Source organism: Tachyglossus aculeatus, chromosome 6 (genome assembly GCF_015852505.1).
Source record: "Tachyglossus aculeatus isolate mTacAcu1 chromosome 6, mTacAcu1.pri, whole genome shotgun sequence".
NCBI lineage: Eukaryota > Metazoa > Chordata > Mammalia > Monotremata > Tachyglossidae > Tachyglossus > Tachyglossus aculeatus.
Genome location: NC_052071.1, coordinates 40,193,873 through 40,217,590, shown reverse-complemented (window position 1 = coordinate 40,217,590; position 23,718 = coordinate 40,193,873). Strand labels below are relative to the sequence as shown.

Genomic DNA, 23,718 nt, shown 5'->3' with positions numbered 1-23,718 from the left:
GAGAGCAATAGTACCCTCCAGTTCCCCTTTGGGGTGCAAACATTGCCAACTGTTAGGGAAGCAGCACGGCCTAGTGGAAACAGCACAATTAGTGGGTTTTAACCGTGGCTCTGCCACTTGCCTGCTGTGTGACTCTGGGCACTTCACTTCTCTGTGCCTCAGTTACCTCATCTGTAATAAGGGGGTAAATATTGTGAGCCTCATGTAGGACATGAGGCTCCCCCTTCTAGACTGTTCTCCCCCTTCTAGACTGTGAGCCCACTGTTGGGTAGGGACCGTCTCTATATGTTGCCAACTTGTACTTCCCAAGCGCTTAGTACAGTGCTCTGCACACAGTAAGCGCTCAATAAATACGATTGATTGATTGATTGATTGACATGGATTGTGTCCAGCCTGATTAGCTCATATCTATCGCAGTGCTCAGTTCAGTGCCTGGCACGAAGTAAGCAGTTAATTAATCTAACAACAACAAAAAAAATTGGGGTCTCCACCTCTGTGCTTCAATTTCCTCATCTATATGTACATATCTTTAAATTATATATTAGAAATTACTTATTTATATTGATGTCTGTTTCCTTCTCTAGACTGTAAGCTAATTTTGGGCAAGGAACATGTCTACTTACTGTTGTGTTACATGCTGCTAACGCTTGGTATAGTGCTCTGCATATAGTAAGCCTTTAATAAAAATCATTGATTGTAAAATGGGGATTAAATCCTCCCTCCATTTTAGATGGGAACCCCACAAGGAACAGGTACTGTGTCCAACCTAATTGTCTTGTATCTACCCCAACGTTTGGTACAGAGCTTGGCACATAGTAAACATTTAACAGATACCATACAAAAAAAAGAGATAAACATCAACTGACATTGACATTTAATGAAGTCTTTTGGGGGGAGGTGTTGCCACCAGAACTTCTCCTGGTCCCTGGTGATGTCAAAGAGGCTGGCAGTTCGCCACCTCCAAAGCTCCTCTCAGAGCCCAGGCCAACTGTGCTGTCCACCCACTCTGGAGAAAGGAACTCCAGCCCACCAGAATACTGTTTGAGAGCTTCTTTTGAGTCACTGAGGTCTGGATCTGAACTTTCCAGATCGAGAAAGGTGCACCCAGGGGACACTAACTGAAAGGAAGCTTCACACCATACTGAGGATTGATAAATCCTTCACAGGTCAGGTGTGGGGGGGAACGTGACTCTAGAACAATGTAGCAGGAAAACTGTTAATCCACTGCACCCTAGCCTGACCCATCTACTCTCCCTCTGCCCTTCAGGAACACATTGCCACAGTGAGACAGATAATTCAGACCAGAAATGTAAACTCCAAGGGCAGACTGACCATGGAGATACATTGTAAGTAAGAGGGGTGTGCACTCCAGGCCCTCTGCTTCCCGGTGGTAGGAAGACTGTGGGAGGTAGCCAGCCCATTTTGCTTTTCTGGGCCTCCTTTTCCTTGTCTGTAAAAAGGAGAATCCCTCCCTCTGAGACTGTGAGCCCTGCATGGGCAAGGGTCCAGGGGAGGGTCTGTGTCCAGCCTGCTTACATAGAGATGGTCCCTACCCCACAGTGGGCTCGCAGTCTAGACGGGGGAGACAGAGAACAAAACAAAACATTAACAAAATAAAATAAATAGAATAGATATGTACAAGTAAAATACATAAATAAATAGAGTAATAAATACAAACAAATATATGTATATACATATATACAGGTGCTGTGGGGAAGGGAAGGAGGTAAGGCAGGGGGGATGGAGAGTGCTGTGGGGAAGGGAAGGAGGTAAGGCGGGGGGATGGAGGGGGGGGAGAGGAAGGAGGGGGCTCAGTCTGGGAAGGCCTCCTGGAGGAAGTGAGCTCTCAGTAAGGCCTTGAAGGGAGGAAGAGAGCTAGCTTGGCGGTTGTGCGGAGGGAGGGCATTCCAGGCCAGGGGGATGACGTGGGCCGGGGGTCGACGGCGGGACAGGGGAGAATGAGGCACGGTGAGGAGATTAGCGGCAGGGGAGCGGAGGGTGTGGGCTGGGCTGTAGAAGGAGAGAAGGGAGGTGAGGTAGGAGGGGGCGAGGTGATGGAGAGCCTTGAAGCCCAGGGTGAGGAGTTTCTGCCTGATGCATCGGTTGACTGGTAGCCACTGGAGATTTTTGAGATTTTTTTTCCACCACTTGTCCACATTACTGGACCCAAGCAGGAGCCTCATGAAGTCTGAGTGTCTTCAGAGAAATCCATTGCCAAGTCTTCTACCTGACCAGTTAGATCCTGGATCAGCACAGGGCATCATTGCCCAGGACAGTGGCACTTCCAGGCAAAGATGCCTGTGGTTTTCAATAACGCATGGTTATTGGTACCGTTTGTCTTGCCGGTTTGGGTGAGAGGAGAGAGCCAGGTGGCGGTGGCCAGGGGTGGTGTTTAATCTCCTTTGTTTTGTTGGTTCTTCCTGCTGGAAATGACCAGAATTCAATAAGCTGCGTGAGTTATTCGATGACCTCAGCAGAAGCAACCTCATCTGTAAAATGGGGATTAAGACTGTGAGCCCCCGTGGGACAACCTGATCACCTTGTAACCTCACCAGCATTTAGAACAGTGCTTGGCACATAGTAAATGCTTAATAAATGCCATTATTATTATTATTATTATTATTGCAGAACTGGGACAAGAATCTGAGTTTTCTGACTCTCCCTCTTTCCACTCTGCCTCCCTGGAATAAAACCTGACCCCTTGGCTGGATAGCTTCAGGATGGTCCCTTGTCACCCCCATCCACACTCCAAACTGAAAAGAACCACTGGATGAGTCACAGAAGACTGTTTCTAGGCTTGCAATTGGGATGAAATATAGGTCTGGGAGTAGTTTCCTACTGGGGATAATTTATATCCCCCCCAACCAAATCAGGTACAAGGGGCCCTGCAGAAATGCCTTCTGTTTCCTCTGTGTGTCTGTCTCTCCACAGCTCAACTCCCTGCAGGAACATTTGAACAGCAGAGCTTCATGCAGCACTGAAGGGGTGGGAGAGGACCTAGATAGACCAAGACCTAGGCCAAGACCAAGGTGGCTTCAGTATTTTTCTCCCATTTGGTGTAGTAGGTGTCCCTTGGACTGAAGCCGAGAGGAAATGTGGCTGGGTTTACACTTGGTTGTTGCCCCATCCTGCCTTCCCCACAACTCCAGATCCTCAAAGATTTAAAGGGGGAAAACCCTTAATTCTTTGGACTTGATAAACCTGAGAGGGCTCACCCGAGAGATTAACTTTGAAATGAAATGTCACCGTATTTAGATCTGTGAGTAACTATCCAGCCTCTCTGAGTTTCCCTTCTTTGGGGTCAGCTTCTCTAATTTCCCTAATTAGGGGAATTATAATATCTGCTCCTCCTTCCTAAGGGGCCCCAAAAGGGGAGAATTGCCCCTTTTCAAGAGAGCTCAGCCATTGGCCGCTCTACAGGTTCCAGCTTGGGAAGCCCCTTGCCTGCTGGGGACTAGGAATAGAGGAGAATTTTGAGAAAAAACAAAGAGATGGAGGGAGGGGGTTAGTGGGCTCTAGGGACAGAAGGTAGCTCTCAGTTACCTTGTTCCTTTCTGTCCAGTTGTAGGGCACTCTCTCCAACTCACTAGGTGTCTCTGCTTCCGCTAGTCCTCATGTTTCTGCCCCTCCATGCTGAGTGAAAGCACACACACAGAAACACAGACACACCAATTCCCCCCTTGCCCAACCCCGCCTGACCCTGTGAAGAATAACAAAAGTGGCATTTAAGCACTTACTATGGGCTGAGTACTGTGTGTTAAGCGCTTGGGAGCATTCGATCCAACAGAGCTGGCAACACGTTCCTTGCCTACAACAAGCTTATATTCCAGAGTGGGAGAGAGACATTAATATAACTATGTAATGTATAATATATCATTGAAAGATATGAGCATCATGATAATTGTGGTTTTAGGCATATATGGGCCATGTAGTGTACTAAACACTAGGGTAATCAAATCAGACAGTCTCTGTACCACATTGGGCTCACAGTGTAAGTAGGACACAGCATGGGTATGGAATCTCCATTTTACAGATGAGGAAACTGAGGCACAGATAAAGTAAGGGACTTCCTCTAGGTCCCACAGCAAGTGGCGGAGCCAGACTTAGAATCTGGCACCCTCCAAATGCCCTGATGGATCAATTCTAGTTTGTTTTCTTCCTGTAATGAATTATACCTGTTTCTCAAGTAAGCCTCAACTCAGCATTATATGTCAGAGAATTCACACTGACAGCCTTACTTGCTTGGTTTTCCCAACTGCCTTTCTCAAGGCTCCTATCATATCCTTGTTTCTCAGCGTATAAATCAGAGGGTTCATCATGGGGATCACTGTTCCATAAAATACAGAGATGATTTTATCCTGGTCCTTACTATCTTTGTTCTGAGGTTTAAGATACAGGGAGATGAGGGTCCCATAGTAGATGGTCACCACAGTCAGGTGCGATCCACAGGTGGAGAAAGCTTTCCACCGCCCAGCTGTGGAGGGGATTTTCAAGACGGCCACCACGATCCGGACATAAGAGAGGAGAATGAACAGAAAGGGGAGGGGCAAGATGAAGATCGAGTTTATCAGCATCAGGATCTCACTGACAGTGGTGTCTGAGCAGACCAGCTTAAAGACAGCTTCCAACTCACATACAAAATGGTTTACTGCATTGTACCCTGCACAGAATCGAACCGGTATGGTAACAGTAGGAATTAGGGCCAGCAGGAAGGTACTTATCCACATGATAGCGGCAATCTGGAAACAAGCCCTCATTGTCATGATCAGCGTGTAACGCAAGGGGTTCGATATGGCGACGAATCGGTCATAAGCCATGACAGCCAACAGCCAGCACTCGGTGATACTCCAGAAGACGGAGATGGTCATTTGGGCATAGCAGTCATTATATGTGATAGTGGGGCAGTCTCTCAGGCAGTTGACAAGGGTCAGAGGCACCGTGGTGGTGGTGGAACACAGGTCAACAAAGGACAGATTGCACAGGAAGAAATACATTGGGGTGTGAAGTCGAGGTTCTTTCCACACTACCATAATGATAAGGATGTTTCCCACAATGGTTCCCAGATAGAGATTGAGCAAGATACAGAAGAAAATGATTTGACTTTTGGGTTGATTGGAAAGTCCAACCAGAATGAATTCTGTGACCTCAGTATAGTTGGCCTCTCTCAGTTCATTCATTTTTCCTGCCTGTGGAACCAAGACAAAGGAAAGACAGCTTGAATTTTAGAAAGTACAATCCCAATGAGTTCTGACTCTAAGGGCACTGGATGGGAATTACTTGGAGTGGTCCCCAGGATTCCTGGTCCTTAACCATCTTCTGGCAAGGAACAGATGGTATAATTTCCAGGAGGTACCCAACACAATCTGGGTATTCCTCAGAGCTGGGATCTGTGGATAACCTGGTCTCTAGTCTGAGGTCATTAGGTCACTGAGGGCAGTTCAAATTAGGGTGGAATTAGGTTTTCTTGATCAGGAAAGGTAAGTAAGATCTCTGCTTTTTTTTGAGTGGGTGGAACTGTCTCTGCTTTTTTGGAAGCAGGTGGAATTGAAATTCTCACTACAGTTTCCTCCTGTTTTTATTTTCTTTCTTTCAAATGAGGAAATCACCTGCTAGGAAAGTAGTACGCCTTCAGGATTCAAAGTTCTGAAGGAAATTAGTGCCAAAGATGTTAGCTTAATTTAGTCTATCACTTTTCAGAGATAATCAAAAGAAGCCGATTCTCTATCCAGTGATGGTGAAAGAGCTGAAAAAATCTGATTGAAAAGCAACCATCCTAGAACACTTCACAGCCTTCTAAGTTAGACCCAAATGGATTCTTTATCTTTGAGACCATTTCTGGAGGAAGAATTTTCCTAAATCCAAGGTTTTGATTCCTTTGAGAACTGATGGTTACATCTGCTGATGGAGCAAATGCCCCCAGTGTAGAAACTGAGGTCATAAAGAAAGAGGGGGAGATTTTTCTAATTGGCAACCTCATCCCCTCCTAGACTACAAATGAGTTCTATATTGGTTTTTTTTGGGGGGGTGGCTGGGGGGGAGAAGTCTCTACTCTGCCTCTGACTGAACTGATGGATTTTATCAAATGAGAACATATTTTTCTTTATCTAGCCTACTCAATGGGTTATTAGCTGAACTACTTTGGACCTGGGTTCTAGTTCCAACTTCTCCACTTGTCTGCTGTGTGACTGGTCAAATCACTAAACTTCTCTGGGCTTCAGTTCCCTCATTCACAAGAAGGGGATTCAATACCTGTTCTCCCTTCTACTTAGACTGTGAGGCCATGTGGGAATTGAATTTCTTGTATCTACCCTAGTGTTGAGTACAGTGCTTGGCACATAGTAAGGGTTTAACAAATACCTCAGTTCATATTACTAATACTTCTCTTGGGCACTTGATGTTCCTCCACTACTTAGAAGCCCAGAGATACAGGATGAATGTAATATCTTCATTTCATTAACTCTTTTGGGGGCAGGAAGGAGGGGACATGGAGAGAAAGCTGTTTTCTAACCTCAGCCAACATGTTTGTCTCACAAAATAACACCCCATTTCTCTTAAGTGATATGTAGCAGGAAAATACATTTAAATCTTATGCAAAAATGTACCTGGAGTTAGAGTATGTCAAAGGTTTGGAAGATAGCTGTGCCTATTTGGGAAGCTACAGATTTGGTCTGACTTCAGAATCTGGAGCTCTCAGGCACCAATCACCGTCATTTCATAGGAACTTCCGACTCTCCAGTTAGTCAGCCAAATGTAATTCCAGGGGTGACTGTAGGAAATACAAGATAATGTAGATATTTGTACTCCTGATGGTTACCATCTAGAATTAAATTGTAAACTCCTCCATTAATTTAAGAGGTGGGAAGGAAATGAATTAGATCCTTTTTTAAAAAAGTCATAAAGCTGGAATGGGCCTTCAGGTTGTGAAGGAGACCAGATACTCACTGAATTCTATAGCTTCCAGGGTAACTGCTGCTGGAAATGTAGTCCTTTCAAAGTAACAATAAAATCCACAGATAGCCTTTGTCAGAGATGGGTCACCAAAACATCTAGCCCAGCCTGGTTTAAAGGTGGTCAATTGGTGGGTTTTCCTTTGGTTCCTCACAAACCCAGAGGAAGAAAAGGCATCTTTGCCCATCCAGTGATGAATTTGCTTGCATGTAATTAAATCCCTGAATTAACCCTAAGAAACAAAACAAATTATTTGGAACACCATTTTCTTATTTTAAAAGCTGACTCCATATTTGTAGGGTACTTAGGGAGAATCAATTAATCAATGATAAGCCCTTACTATGTGCAGAGTATTGTACTACGTACATGGGATAATACAATATAACAGAGTTAGCAGACACGTTTCCCACTCACAGTGAGTTTATAGTTCAGAATATAATAACATAAAATCCAAATTTGATAGAAATTCAAGCAGTACATTCAACACTGTACCAAGGTCATTTTTCTTAAGGGAGGGAGGCTAGTATAAATGTATCCCTTACCTTGACTTCAAAATAATAAATGATTTGAGGCTAGATCTGCTCTCTCTGATTGGCTGATACATTACACTCTCCAAGGCAAACAACAAAGATGATTTAGTATGATATAGCTTAGATCAATCAATCAATCAATCAATCAATCGTATTTATTGAGCGCTTACTATGTGCAGAGCACTGTACTAAGCGCTTGTGAAGTACAAATTGGCATCACATAGAGACAGTCCCTACCCAACAGTGGGCTCACAGTCTGAAAGGGGGAGACAGAGAACAGAACCAAACATACCAACAAAATAAAATAAGTAGGATAGAAGTGTACAAGTAAAATAAATAAATAAATAAATAAATAGAGTAATAAATATGTACAACCATATATACATATATACAGGTGCTGTGGGGAAGGGAAGGAGGTAAGACGGGGGGATGGAGAGGGGGACGAGGGGGAGAGGAAAGAAGGGGCTCAGTCTGGGAAGGCCTCCTGGAGGAGGTGAGCTCTCAGCAGTGCCTTGAAGGGAGGAAGAGAGCTAGCTTGGCGGATGGGCAGAGGGAGGGCATTCCAGGCCCGGGGGATGACGTGGGTCGGGGGTCGATGGCGGGACAGGCGAGAGCGAGGTACAGTGAGGAGATTAGTGGTGGAGGAGCGGAGGGTGCGGGCTGGGCAGTAGAAGGAGAGAAGGGAGGTGAGGTAGGAGGGGGCGAGGTGATGGACAGCCTTGAAGCCCAGGGTGAGGAGTTTCTGCCTGATGCGCAGATTGATTGGTAGCCATTGGAGGTTTTTGAGGAGGGGAGTAATATGTCCAGAGCGTTTCTGGACAAAGATAATCCGGGCAGCAGCAGGAAGTATGGATTGACGTGGAGAGAGACACGAGGATGGGAGATCAGAGAGAAGGCTAGTGCAGTAGTCCAGACGGGATAGGATGAGAGCTTGAATGAGCAGGGTAGCAGTTTGGATGGAGAGGAAAGGGCGGATCTAGATCAACTGACAAAAGTGATACAATACTGGTTCTTGCACTCACCTTGATAAAAAAAACCTGCATAGCACTGAAATCCAGATCCACTACTAGAACAGGAAGACATTAAATATTTCAAGAAGACACCAGAGCTCATGATTTCAGCCTTCAGGAGACTGCAGGGATCATATCCCTCATAGGCAGTGAAATTCCACCAATAGGAAGTGGATTGAAGGGACCAGCAATGTGTTGATGTGCACTCTGAGGAAAAGATACTTTTCTTCTTTTATAGATCATTAAAGCCAAGCACAGTCTTTTTTTCCCCTCTTGTAATGAGTCCCTGAAACGTTCAAGTGAAACTGTTTACAGAGACTCACTTGGTTACTAGATGCAAGGGAAAGTGAAGATTCATGTAAGCTATAATTAGAAAACAACTTTTCGATAATGATCTGAGCCCATGGAGACAATTTTTTATTTTGAGTATGGGGCTGGCAAGGGAGCAGGGATTTTGTGGGGCATGAAGATTGGAAGACGAAAGTCTTTAAAGACCTAAAAAGCCAGAAGGCCACCATTTTCCATTCTACTATGTTAATGGGAATTGATCTCAAAATAAAGTCTGGCAGAGTCCCACAGTCCCTCAAGCCCCGACATTCAAGTCCCTTCAGAATTCCAAAGTTATTTTTGAAAACTAGGAGAGGGAAATCAGAAATGAGCTTTGAGATTAATGAAGATTTTAAAGTTTGAGGAAAGCCCTTTTATTTCCTGTTGCTGGGGTACCCAGAATAGGTAGAACTTGAGTAATTACCCAGTGAATTCGATCAGAGTGAATAACCAAGCTGGAGAAACTCCAAGTCTTTCATTACCTTTGTGCTGCCTAGACAGGGCCTGACTGTAGCTGGACAGAAAGATTCCTGGGTGAGCGGTGGTGACAGTAGGAACTTTGGAAAGACAAAGCAGCCCTGCCCCTGTTCTGGGAGGGACTGCACTGATGGGGACATTATCATTATTATCATTGTTATCATTACTATCATCATCAATCGTCATCCATCATATTTATTGAGCACTTACTGTGTGCAGAGCACTGTACTAAGTGCTTGGGAAGTACTAGTTGGCAACATATAGAGACAGTCCCTACCCAATAGTGGGCTCACAGTCTAAAATGGGGAGACAGAGAACAAAACCAAACATACTAACAAAATAAAATTAATAGAATAGATATGTACAAGTAAAATAAATAAATAAATAGAGTAACAAATATGTACGAACATATATACATATATACAGGTGCTGTGGGGAAGGGAAGGAGGTAAGATGGGGGGATGGAGAGGGGGATGAGGGGGAGAGGAAAGAAGGGGCTCAGTCTGGGAAGGCCTCCTGGAGGAGGTGAGCTCTCAGTAAGGCCTTGAAGGGAGGAAGAGAGCTAGCTTGGCGGTTGTGCGGAGGGAGGGCATTCCAGGCCAGGGGGATAACATGGGCTGGGGATCGATGGCAGGACAGGCAAGAACGAGGTACGGTGAGGAGATTAGCAGCAGAGGAGCGGAGGGTGCGGGGTGGGCTGTAGAAGGAGAGAAGGGAGGTGAGGTAGGAGGGGGAGAGGTGATGGAGAGCCTTGAAGCCGAGGGGGAGGAGTTTCTGCCTGATGCGCAGATTGATTGGTAGCCACTGGAGATTTTTGAGGAGGGGAGTAACATGCCCAGAGCGTTTCTGGACAAAGACAATCCGGGCAGCAGCATGAAGTATGGATTGAAGTGGGGAGAGACACGAGGATGGGAGATCAGAGAGAAGGCTGATGCAGTAGTCCAGATGAGATAGGATGAGAGCTTGAATGAGCAGGGTAGTGGTATGGATGGAGAGGAAAGGGCAGATCTTGGCAATGTTGCGGAGCAACATTAATATCATTAATGTTAACAATTAATAATTAATTATTAATATTATTATCATCATCATATTCGTTGAGCACTTACACTGTGTGAAGCATTGTTCTAAGTGCTGGGGTAGATACAGGTTAATCAGATCTGACACAGATTCCTGTCCCACATGGGACTCACAGTCTAAGTAGGAGGGCGAACAGGCATTGAATTCCCATTTGACAGCTGAGGAAATTGAGGCACAGAGAAGTTAAGTGACTCACCAAAAAAATCACATAACAGACAAGTGGTGGAAACAGGATTAGAACCCAGGTCTTTCTGACTTCCAAGCCCATGCTGTAGCCACTAGACACCCCCAGAAATCATGTTTCCCAACTCTATCACCTTGTACTCTTCCAAGCACTTAGTATACTCACTAAGTAATCAGTACATACTAATAACTGATGAAATTGTTATATAGTATAGAACAGAGTCATCTGGCACCTGCTCTGAAATTTACCCAGTACAAGACCTCGTCAGCCTTTCAGCACAGGTGACAAAGAGTTTGTGTCGGCTGTGGGCATGGTGAGTCTCCTTTGGCATAGCAGGTCTTCGTCAGCACGGCAGATCTCCTTCAGCATGGCAGTCCCGATGACATAGAAATAGGAGGGGAAGATACAGGAGCAGGGCCGGTACAGGGCGAAGGGTCAAGAGGTGAGAATCATCAGCTCAGGAATGCAGTGGTGGGAACCGGCCAGCTTGATGAAGGAGGGGACGTCACAGACAAAGCGTTTGATGATGTCGGGCTCACAAAAGCAGAGCCGCAGTGACAGGGTGAGCAGGACGGTTGGCAGGAGGAGTACCCCACAACCAGGGCAGTTAGCAGAGCATAGTGAGCAGAGTTATTTATGGCTTGCCTCCACAGTTTTCAGTTCTAATGTGATGGGGAAACTTTGGGTATGTTTTCCAGACTGGAATACTTATGTTCCATAAAAATATATATTAAAATGGGAAAATTAATCGCTGTAATGAAAATGAATTTTATAAAGGTTAACTTTAAGTGAAAAATATAAGCTCGTGTCACTAATTTCTCAGGTGTTCTAGAAAACATCTGCCTTCAATAATCTTATAGCTGGTTTATTATCCATAACTCTTCAAATTAAAGGCTAATTTTGTCATGGTAAAATAAAAATATACTAAAATATTAAGAGGACTCGGCATGCATTCTTGCAATAGTAATGCACCTGATACCATTATTTAGTGCAAACTGCACAGGGCAGTTAACTTTAGGCATATCTCCCCTTCTAGACTGGAAGCTCCTCGAGGGCAGGAATCATGTCTCTCAAATCTACTGTATACAATAAATACTATTGATGAATTGATCCAGCGCTTAGAACAGTGTTTTGCACATAGTAAGTGCTTAATAAATGCTATCATTATTATTATTATCATTCTGACAAGGAGTTTTTCATTTGAAAGGGAGACTGTAAGCTTATCACGGACAGGGAACTTGTCTGCTAATTCAGTTGTATTGTTCTCTCCCCAGTGCTTAGTACGATGCTCTGCTCAATAAATACAATTGATTAAATAAGATTGATTTCCTTTGAAATTCAAGTAGCTGCTGTTGGCTTCCTGTCTGGAGTTCAATAAAACATTTCTTGTTTATGCATACCTGCTCATTAAAATCATTAGAGTCACCTGAAAAAAAATATATAAAATGAGACAGCAAATAGAACATGTGCAAGCAATAAGTGAATGTATAAAAATAAAAAGGGTCCCTGATCAAGGATTCTGGGTAATGTCTGCTGCTCTGGGGGCCGGGACAGGGTTGAGGCAGAGTCATAAATGAAAGGAAATCTGTTTTTCCCCTGGGCTACATCGCATCCCCCACAACTTCAATGGGATTCCTGACTCCACCTCATCTTCTCCTAGTCATGGGTTCTAATCCTAACTCTGTCCCTTGTCTGCTGTGCGACCTTGGGCAAGTCACTTACCTTCTCTGTGATTCAGTTACCTCATCTGTAGAATGGGGATTAAGAGTGGGAGCCCCATGTGGGACAGGGACTGTGTCCAACCTGGTTACCTTGTATCTGCCTTGAGAAGCAGCATGGCTAAGTGGAAAGAGCCCGGGTTTGGGAATCAGAGATCGTGGGTTCTAATCCCAGCTCCACCACTTGTAAGCTGTGTGACTTTGGATAAGTCACTTAACTTCTCTGTGTCTCATTTCCCTCATCTGTAAAATGCAGAGTAAGACTGTGAGCCACACATAGGAGTACCTGATAACCTTGTATCTGGCCCAGTGCTGAGAACAGTGCTTGGTACATAGTAAGCACTTAACAAATACCAACAACTTGTACTTCCCAAGTGCTTAGTACAGTGTTCTGCACACAGTAAGCACACAATAAATGTGATTGAATGAATGAATGAACACTATTATTGTTATTGCCTACCCCATCTACCACAGCAGTGTCTTTGCCGACAGCCATAGAAGGTAGCTTCAGGCATTTGGACTCGGGGAGGGCTCCAGAGTTAAGTACTTACTATGGGCTGAGCACTGTGTGTTAAGCACTTGGGAGCGTTTGATCCAACAGAGTTGGCAACACGTTCCTTGCCTACAACAAGCTTATATTCCAGAGTGGGAGAGAGACATTAATATAACTATGTAATGTATAATATATCATTGAAAGATATGTACATCGTAATAATTGTGTTTGTTAGGCGTATATGGGCCAAGTAGTGTACTAAGCACTGGGGTAATCAAATCAGACACAGTCTCTGTCCCACATTGGGTTCACAGTCTAAGTAGGACACAGTATGGGTATGGAATCTCCATTTCACAGATGAGGAAACTGAGGCACAGATAAAGTAAGGGACTTCCCCTAGGTCCCACAGCAAGTGGCAGAGCCAGACTTAGAATCTGGCACCCTCCAAATGCCCTGATGGATCAATTCTAGTTTGTTTCCTTCCTGTAATGAATTATACCTGTTTCTCAAGTAAGCCTCAACTCAGCATTATATGTCATAGAATTCACACTGACAGCCTTACTTGCTTGATTTTCCCAACTGCCTTTCTCAAGGCTCCTATCATATCCTTGTTTCTCAGCGTATAAATCAGAGGGTTCATCATGGGGATCACTGTTCCATAAAATATAGAGATGATTTTATCCTGGTCCTTACTATCTTTGTTCTGAGGTTTAAGATACAGGGAAATGAGGGTCCCATAGTAGATGGTCACCACAGTCAGGTGCGATCCACAGGTGGAGAAAGCTTTCCACCGCCCAGCTGTGGAGGGGATTTTCAAGACGGCCACCACGATCCGGACATAAGAGAGGAGAATGAACAGAAAGGGGAGGGGCAAGATGAAGATCGAGTTTATCCACATCATGATCTCACTGACAGTGGTGTCTGAGCAGACCAGCTTAAAGACGGCTTCCAACTCACATACAAAATGGTTTACTGCATTGTGCCCTGCACAGAACTGAACTGGTATGGTAACAGTAGGAATTAGGGCCAGCAGGAAGGTACTTATCCACATGATAGCGGCAATCTGGAAACAAGCCCTCATAGTCATGATCAGCGTGTAATGCAAGGGGTTCGATATGGCGACGAATCGGTCGTAAGCCATGACGGCCAATAGGCAGCACTCAGTGGTGCCCCAGAAGAGGGAGATGGTCATTTGGGCAAAGCAGTCATTGTAACTGATAGTAGGGCAGTCTCTCAGGCAGTTGACAAGGGTCAGAGGCACTGCGGTGGTGGTGGAACACAGGTCAACAAAGGACAGATTGCAGAGAAACAAATACATTGGGGTGTGAAGTCGAGGTTCTTTCCACACTACCATAATGATAAGGATGTTTCCCACGACGGTTCCCAGATAGAGAATGAGCAAGATACAGAAGAAAATGATTTGACTTTTGGGTTGATTGGAAAGTCCAACCAGAATGAATTCAGTGACCTCGGTGTAGTTGGCCCCTCTCAGTTCATTCATTTTTCCTGCCTGTGGAACCAAGACAAAAGAAAGACAGCTTGAATTTTAGAAAGTACAATCCCAGTGAGTTCTGACTCTAAGGGTACTGGATGGGAATTACTTGGAGTGGTCCCCAGGATTCCTGGTCCTTAACCAACCATCTGGCAAGGAACAGATGATATAATTTCCAGGAGGTACCCAACACAATCTGGGTATTCCTCATAGCTGGGATCTGGGGATAATCTGGTCTCTAGTCTGAGGTCATTAGGTCACTGAGGGCAGTTCAAATTAGGGTGGAATTAGGTTTTCTTGATCAGGAAAAGTAAGTGAGGTCTCTGCTTTTTTTGGAGTGGGTGGAACTGTCTCTGCTTTTTTGGAAGCGGGTGGAATTGAAATTCTCACTACAGTTTCCTCCTGTTTTTATTTTCTTTCTTTCAAATGAGGAAATCACCTGCTAGGAAAGTGGTACCTCTGGGTAACCTTTAGGATTCAAAGTTCTGAAGAAAATTAGTGCCAAAGACATTAGCTTAATTTAGCCTATCATTTTTCAGAGATAATCAAAAGAAGCCAATTCTCTATCCAGTGATGGTGAAAGAGCTGAAAAAATCTGATTGAAAAGCAACCAACCTAGTACCCTTCTCAGCCTTCTAAGTTAGACCCAAATGGATTTTTTATCTTTGAGACCATTTCTGAAGGATGAATTTTCCTAAATCCAACGTTTTTATTCCCTTGGAGAATTGATGGTTACATCTGCTGATGGAGCAAATGCCCCCCGTGCAGAAACTGAGGTCATAAAGACAGAGGGAGAGATTTTTCTAATTGGCAACCTCATCCCCTCCTAGACTACAAATGAGTTCTACATTGGGTTTCTTTGTGGGGGGGAGAGGGGGAAGAAGACTCTGCCTCTAACTGAACTGATAGATTTTATCAAATGAAAACATATTTTTCTTTATCTAGCCTACTCAATGGGTTATTAGCTGAATTACTTTGGACCTGGCTTCTAGTTCCAGCTTCTCCACTTGTCTGCTGTGTGACTTCAGTCAAATCACTAAACTTCTCTGGGCTTCAGTTCCCTCATTCACAAGAAGGGGATTCAATACCTGTTCTCCCTTCTACTTAGACTGTGAGGCCATGTGGGAATTGAATTTCTTGTATCTATCCTAGTGCTGAGTACAGTGCTTGGCACATAGTAAGGGTTTAACAAATACCTCCGTTAATATTACTAATACTTCTCTTGGGCACTTGATGTTCCTCCACTACTTAGAAGCCCAGAGATAAAGGATGAATGTAATATCTTCATTTCATTAATTCTTTTGGGGGCAGGAGGGAGGGGACATGGAGAGAAGGCTGTTTTCTAACCTCAGCCAACACGTTTGTCTCAGAAAATAACATCCCATTTCTCTTAAGTGATATGTAGCAGGAAAATACATTTACATCTTATGCAAAAATGTACCTGGAGTTAGAGTATGTCAAAGGTTTGGAAGATAGCTGTGCCTATTTGGGAAGCTACAGATTTGGTCTGACTTCAGACTCTGGAGCTCTCAGGCACCCATCACCTTCATTTCATAGGAACTACCGACTCTCCAGTTAGTCAGCCAAATGTAATTCCAGGGGTGACTGTAGAAAATACAAGATAATGTAGATATTTGTATTCCTGATGGTTACCATCTAGAATTAAATTGTAAAGTCCTCCATTAATTTAAGAGGTGGGAAGGAAATGACTTAGATCCTTTTTTAAAAAAGTCATAAAGCTGGAATGGGCCTTCAGGTTGTGAAGGAGACCAGATACTCACTGAATTCTATAGCTTCCAAGGTAACTGCTGTTGGAAATGTAGTCCTTTCAAAGTAACAATAAAATCCACAGATAGCCTTTGGTCAGAGATGGGTCACCAAAACATCTAGCCCAGCCTGGTTTAAGGGTGGTCAAACTGATGGGTTTTCCTTTGGTTCCTCACAAACCCAGAGGAAGAAAAGGCATCTTTGCCCATCCAGTGATGAATTTGCTTGCATGTAATTAAACCCCTGAATTAACCCTAAGAAACAAAACAAATTATTTGGAACACCATTTTCTTATTTTAAAAGCTGACTCCATATTTGTAGGGCACTTAGAGAGAATCAATCAATCAATGATAAGCCCTTACTATGTGCAGAGTATTGTACTACGTACATGGGATAATACAATATAACAGAGTTAGCAGACACGTTTCCCACTCACAGTGAGTTTATAGTTCAGAATATAATACCATCAAATCCCGATTTGATAGAAATTCAAGCAGTACATTCAACACCGTACCAAGGTCATTTTTCTTAAGGGAGGGAGGCTAGTATAAACATATCACTTACCTTGACTTCAAAATAATAAATGATTTGAGGCTAGATCTGCTCTCTCTGATTGGCTGATACATTACACTCTCCAAGGCAAACAACAAAGATGATTTAGTATGATATAGCTTAGATCAACTGGCAAAAATGATATGATACTGGTTCTTGCACTCACCTTGATAGAAACCCTGCATAGCACTGAAATCCAGATCCACTACTAGAACAGGAAGACATTAAATATTTCAAGAAGATGCCAGAGCTCATGATTTCAGCCTTCAGGAGACTGCAGGGATCATATCCCTCATAGGCAGTGCCACCAATAGGAAGTGGATTGAAGGGACCAGCAATGTATTGATGTGCACTCTGAGGAAAAGATACTTTTCTTCCTTTGTAGATCATTAAAGCCAAGCACAGTCTTTTTTTCCCCTCTTGTAATGAGTCCCTGAAACGTTCAAGTGAAACTGTTTGCAGAGACTCACTTGGTTACTGGATGCAAGGGAAAGTGAGGATTTATGTAAGCTATAATTAGAAAACAACTTTTCGATAATGATCTGAGCCTATGGAGACAATTTTTTATTTTGAGTATGGGGCTGGAAAGGGAGCAGGGATTTTGTGGGGGATGAAGATTGGGAGAGGAAAGTCTTTGAAGACCTAAAATGCCAGAAGGCCACCATTTTCCACTCTACTATGATAACGGGAATTGATAACAAAATAAAGTCTCACAGAGTCCCACAGTCCCTAAAGCCCCGGCATTCGAGTCCCTTCAGAATTCCAAAGTTATTTTTGAAAACTAGGAGAGGGAAATCAGAAATGAGCTTTGAGACTAATGAAGATTTTAAAGTTTGAGGAAAGTCCTTTTATTCCCTGTTGCTGGGCTACCCAGAATAGGTAGAACTTGAGTAATTACCCAGTGAACTCGATCAGAGTGAATAACCAAGCTGGAGAAACTCCAAGTCTTTCTTTACCTTTGTGCTGCGTAGACAGGGCCTGACTGTAGCTGGGCAGAAAGATTCCTGGGTGAGCGGTGGTGATAGTAGGAAATTTGGAAAGACAAAGCAGCCCTGCCCCTGTTCTGCGAGGGAGTGCACTGATGGGGACACTATCCTTATTATCATTGTTATCATTACTAATATTATTATTATCATCATCATATTTGTTGAGCACTTACACTGTGCCAAGCATTGTTCTAAGTTCTGGGGTAGATACAGGTTAATCTGTTCAGACACAGATTCCTGTCCCACATGGGACTCACAGTCTAAGTAGGAGGGAGAACAGGCCTTGAATTCCCATTTGACAGATGAGGAAATTGAGGCACAGAGAAGTTAAGTGACTCACCAAAAAAATCACATAACAGACAAGTGGTGGAGACGGGATTAGAACCCAGGTCTTTCTGACTTCCAAGCCCATGCTCTAGCCACTAGACACCCCCAGAAATCATGTCTCCCAACTCTATTGCCTTGTACTCTTCCAATCAATCAATCAGTCGTATTTATTGAGCGCTTACTGTGTGCAAAGCACTGTACTAAGCACTTGGGAAGTACAAGTTGGCAACATATAGAGATGGTCCCTACCCAAACAGTGGGCTCACTGTCTAGAAGGGGGAGACAGAGAACAAAACCAAACATATTAACAAAATAAAATAAATAGGATAGATATGTACAAGTAAAATAAATAAATAAATAGAGTAATAAATATGTACAAACATATATACATATATACAGGTGCTGTGGGGAAGGGAAGGTGGTAAGATGGGGGGATGAAGGGGGGGAGGGGGAGAGGAAGGAGAGGGCTTAGTCTGGGAAGGCCTCCTGGAGGAGTTGAGCTCTCAGTAGGGCCTTGAAGGGAGGAAGAGAGCTAGCTTGGCGGATGTGGGGAAGGAGGGCATTCCAGGCCAGGGGGATTACGTGGGCCAGGGATCGACGGCGGGACAGGCGAGAATGAGGCACGGTGAGGAGATTAGCCGCAGAGGAGCAGAGGATGTGGGCTGGGCTGCAGAAGGAGAGAAGGGAGGTGAGGTAGGAGAGGGCAAGGTGATGGGCAGCCTTGAAGCCAAGGGTGAGGAGTTTCTGCCTGATGCACAGATTGACTGGTAGCCACTGGAGATTTTTGAGGAGGGGAGTAACATGCCCAGAGCGTTTCTGGACAAAGACAATCCAGGCAGCGGCGTGAAGTATGGATTGAAGTGGGGAGAGGCAAGGGGATGTGAGATCGGAGAAGAGGCTGATACAGTAGTTCAGACGACATAGGATGAGAGCTTGAATGAGCAGGGTAGCGATTTGGATGGAGAGGAAAGGGCGGATCTTGGCAATGTTGCGGAGCTGAGACCGGCAGATTTTGGTGACAGCTTGGATGTGAGGGGTGAATGAGAGAGCGGAGTCGAGGATGACACCAGGGTTGCAGGCCTGTGAGACGGGAAGGATGGTAGTGCCGTCAATAGTGATGGGAAAGTCAGGGAGAGGGCAGGGTTTGGGAGGGAAGACAAGCAGTTCAGTCTTGGACATGTTGAGTTTTAGGTGGCGGGCAGACATCCAGATGGAGATGTCCTGAAGGCAGGAGGAGATGCAAGCCTGGAGGGAGGGGGAGAGAGCAGGGGCAGAGATGTAGATCTGGGTGTCATCAGCGTAGAGATGATAGTTGAAGCCGTGGGAGCGAATGAGGTCACCAAGGGAGTGAGTGTAGATCGAGAACAGAAGGGGACCAAGAACTGAACCTTGAGGAACCCCCACAGTAAGGGGATGGGAGGGGGAGGAGGAGCCTGCAAAAGAGACTGAGAATGAATGACCGGAGAGATAAGAGGAGAACCAGGAGAGGACGGAGTCTGTGAAGCCAAGGTTGGATAGCGTGTTGAGGATAAGGGAGTGGTCCACAGTATCGAAGGCAGCTGAGAGGTCGAGGAGGATTAGGATAGAGTATGAGCCGTTGGATTTGGCAAGCAGGAGGTCATTGGTGACCTTTGAGAGGGCAGTTTCCATGGAATGTAGGGGATGGAAGCCAGACTGGAGGGGGTCGAGGAGAGAGTTGTTGTTGAGGAATTCTAGGCAACACGTGTAGACGACTCATTCAAGGAGTTTGGAAAGGAATGGTAGGACGGAGATGGGGCGATAACTAGAAGGTGAGGTGGGGTCAAAAGAGGGTTTTTTTTAGGATGGGAGAGAGATGGGCATGTTTGAAGGCAGAGGGGAAGGAACCAGTGGAGAGTGAGCAGTTGAAGATGGAAGTTAAGGAGGGGAGAAGGGACGGAGTGAGAGATTTCATGAGATGAGAGGGAATGAGGTCAGAAGCACAAGTGGCCGGAGTAGCACTTGAGAGGAGGGAGGAGAGCTCCTCTGAGGATACTGCTGGGGAGGGTGGGAGAGTAGCAGAGAGTGCTGAGAGCCGGGGGGTTGGAGAAGTTGGGGGAATGACTTTGGGGAGGTCGGACCTGATGGATTTAATTTTATTAATGAAGTAGGAGTCCAGATCGTTGGGGGTGAGGGAAGGAGGAGGGGGAGGAACTGGGGGCCTGTGAAGGGAGTTGAATGTACGGAAGAGCTGTCGGGGATGATGGGCATGGGTGTCAATAAGGGAGGAGAAATAGTTTTGTCTGGAAGAGGAGAGGGCTGAGTTAATGCAGGAAAGGATAAACTTGAAGTGAACAAAGTTGGCATGGTGTTTAGACTTTCCCCAGCAGCGTTCAGTAGCTTGAGCATAAGAGCGAAGGAGGTGGACAGTGGCAGTGATCCAGGGCTGTGGGTTAGTGGTACGAGAGCAGCGAAGGGAAAGGGGAGCGAGTGAGTCTAGTTGAGTAGAAAGGGTAGAGTTGAGAGCAGCAATCTGATCATCAAGATTGGGTAGAGAGGAGAGGGAGGCGAGGTGGGGTGTGAGGTGCTCAGAAAGATGGATCGGGTCAAGAGAGCGGAGCATACAAACACATATACATATATACAGGTGCTGTGGGGAGGGGAAGGAGGTAAGGCAGGGAGAATGGAGAGGGGGAGGAGGGGGAGAGGAAGGAGGGGGCTCAGTCTGGGATGGCCTACTGGAGGAGGTGAGCTCTCAGTAGGGCCTTGAAGGGAGGAAGAGAGCTAGCTTGGCGGATGTGCGGAGGGAGGGCATTCCAGGCCAGGGGGATGATGTGGGCCGGGGGGGGGGGGTCGAAGGTGGGACAGGCGAGAATGAGTCACGGTGAGGAGATTAGTGGCAGAGGAGTGGAGGGTATGGGCTGGACTCTATAAGGAGAGAAGGGAGGTGAGGTAAGAGGGGGCGAGGTGATGGAGAGCCTTGAGGCCTATGTGCTAGGCACCGTTCAAATCGCTGGGGTAGATAAAAGCTAGTCAGTTTGGATACAGTCCGTATCTCACAAATGAGGTAACTGAGCCCACAGAAGTAAAGTGACTTGCCCAAGGTCACACAGACAAGTGGCAGAGAGGGAATTGGAACCCAGATCCTTCAGTCTCCCAAGCCTGTGCTTTATCCACCAGGCCACACTGTTTCTCAAGTCTGATCATAATACTGATTAGTCTATATCTGCCTCAGTGTTTAGCACACTGCTTGGAGCAGAGTAAGTATTTAACAAATAGTAGCATTGTTATTATTATTATCAATGAGGTCACCCTTCCCCGGGGATAGAGCTGGGTTCCAGGAGGAGGAGGGTGGGGTGTCGGTTGGTATCCCTTGGTTGCCCCTCAGCTCAGCCGGCCTCCAGGAAAAGGGATTACGGGAAGGGGTGTCAGAGAGGTGAAGGAGATGAGGGGATGGGGAGAATAGCCGGTCCCTAATCATTCACTAACTAAATGCCTCAGGGGTCAAAGAAGCCACATAAAAAGGGGCTTGGATTCGTTTCTACCTTTTCTGGAAGATGAGGTGGAGTTGGGTGCCAAGTACCATTGATTGATAGATTGTTTAAACAGCTGCTCTGTTCTTACTCTCTTCAAATTCCTATTCAGAGCCCTCTTCAAACACTACCTTGTCTCCCTGTAAGAATCAGTGTGGGACTTCTACAGTCTGGGGGCCTGTTTTTAGGAAAAGCCCTAAGGAAAATACTGTGGACTCTGATACAATCTTCATTTTTCTTCATGGATGTTTTGTTCCCTGTTCTTCCGGAATACTCCATGACAAATGGCTTATATGTGGCATCCATTTTTCTAAATCCCAATGATTTTCCTGGGGCTCCTCGCGTGCCCCCTTTTTTTTCCTTATGGTAATTGTTAAAGCTCAGCTGTATGTCAAGTACTATTTTATGTGCTGGGTAGATTAAAGTACAAGATAACCAGACCAGATACAGTCCCTGTCCCACATGGAGCTCAAAAATAATCCCACTTAGTCTCTCAAGAAGCAACTCACATGAGCACTGTGATTTATTTGTAAGCACAGCTGATGGCTTCCAATGACATCTAAAAGGAAGAGAAGGCTGGATGAGGAACATGGTATAATTGCCCCAGGACTTCATTAAGAAGAAAATATGGTGCCTACAGTGAGATTACCCTAGATTTTCTGCAGGCTTCTCCCAAACACCTAATGGATGGAATATTTGGAGCATTGATTACAGTAGATTTCTGTAATAGATTCCAAACGCTTCCTAATTCAGAGATTAAATATGCAGTTGAAAATATGAACCAACTCATCAATCTTCTTTACAGATCTTCCAGTTGGGTTATTTTTAAGGGGAAAAAAAGCAAACTGTAAATCACACAAGGTTCAAACTCTGAAAGCTCAAATGATCAGAGAGGCAAATTTCCTCTTGGAAGGAAATATTTCATTTCAGCTACAAGTATAGTTTAACATCTTTGGCTTCAGTAAGGGAAAAGCATCCTTCTGTTCAAACCATTCTCATGTATAAACAGCTCTACCCAGCGGGTCCCACAGAATCAGCACTGTCTCTTGACATGGTGCTATTTCCCTCTGGACAACAAAGAAATCCTCAAATAAGAGACCTGATCATCCCCCAAGCCTCAAGTTCTGAAACTCTGCACACAGTAAGCACTCAATAAATATGACTGAATGAAGTTCAGCTGGGTCAAGCTTCCCCTTATCCTTGTCAGAGCCTAAATCTTAAAAATAGAAAACATTCCAGAAAGGCATACGTGGATGTGTGGGGATCTTTGCCTTCTTTTTTAAAAAATTTCAGATAGCCCGGGTCAAATGAAGATCCAGAAATTGTTTGCAAATATTGAGCAGAGAGCCACCAGACATGGGTCTGGGGACCTGGTGGGAGAAGGGGAGGCTCAGGATTTCTGCAATTGAATATTGGTGCTTCCTTTCCTGACTGGGACCATGGGAAACCATTTAATTCTGAGTGTCTCCATTTCCCAGCTGTAGACTGGGAACATTGATTATTTCAGAGGGATGGTGGGAGTGGATGCGCTAGCACTGGGATTATCTCCAAGCCCTTGGGAAGAAAGATGCTGAAGCAATCCAATGCATCAATTTTAGCTGTTGGAAGTTACCACAGTTGAGGAATAGGTGAGATGAACTGGCACAAACCTCTTGAGGCTCAGAGGAGCAAGTCGGGCTGGATTGAAGTCTTGTCGTTACTTGAGTGTGGGAGAGAAACAATATGTGGATGTATGGGGCTCTTTGCCTTCTTTTTTAAAAAACTTTCAGTTGCAGGAAGGCTGATAATACCTGAGCTCGCACGTGACTTCCCATTCCAGCCACGGGTCATAACAGCCTTTTCTGCCTGATAGTCAAGCTCCCCTTCCCTTTAGAGAGAGCAGGTCTAAGTTTTACAAGGGGCTGCAAGTTTCCCAGGTTTCTGGAGAGGTTAGAGGAGATCCACGGGCAAGCTGGTGTAGATGGAGTTCACCCTGCTCCACTCTTCCTCCGCACACTCTCTGCTCCATCCCAGACTAGGAGAGTGAATTTGGTGGAAGGCAGGGTCTGGGGCAGTTGAGGTGTGAGGAGGCTGCCCTCCATGAATCAGGGTTGGGTGGGGCAGACTTCCCTTCTTTGCTTAGCACACACATGGGTGTCCATGTTGGTTGCGAATGGGGCCCATGGAGATTCCACCTGCAAGGCCTCTTCTCAGCCTCAGTTAGAAATATGTTGAATCTGCATTGATTCAGTTCAGTGGGTGATTGCTTGGCTCCCCCATGGTATTTGGCTGTTGTAGATGAGCTTGGGGCTGGCAGGTGAGTCCCAATGCTGGTGGTAAGCTCCTGGATCAGCTGTTCT

General features: G+C 45.2%; 2 protein-coding genes across 2 annotated transcripts; both read right to left on the bottom strand.

The window, feature by feature from the left end:
- Nucleotides 1–857: 857 nt before the first annotated feature.
- Nucleotides 858–5,177, bottom strand: LOC119929583 (olfactory receptor 13H1-like). The gene is made up of 3 exons (XM_038747755.1): nucleotides 4,231–5,177; nucleotides 2,228–2,298; nucleotides 858–1,141 (listed from the first exon to the last, which is right to left on the bottom strand). The coding sequence occupies exons 1-3, from the start codon at nucleotides 5,175–5,177 to the stop codon at nucleotides 858–860; spliced, it is 1,302 nt and encodes a 433-aa protein (XP_038603683.1).
- Nucleotides 5,178–13,308: 8,131 nt separating this feature from the next.
- Nucleotides 13,309–14,265, bottom strand: LOC119929582 (olfactory receptor 13H1-like). Its single transcript, XM_038747754.1, has one exon. The coding sequence runs from the start codon at nucleotides 14,263–14,265 to the stop codon at nucleotides 13,309–13,311; it is 957 nt and encodes a 318-aa protein (XP_038603682.1).
- Between the last annotated feature and the right edge of the window lie 9,453 nt (nucleotides 14,266–23,718).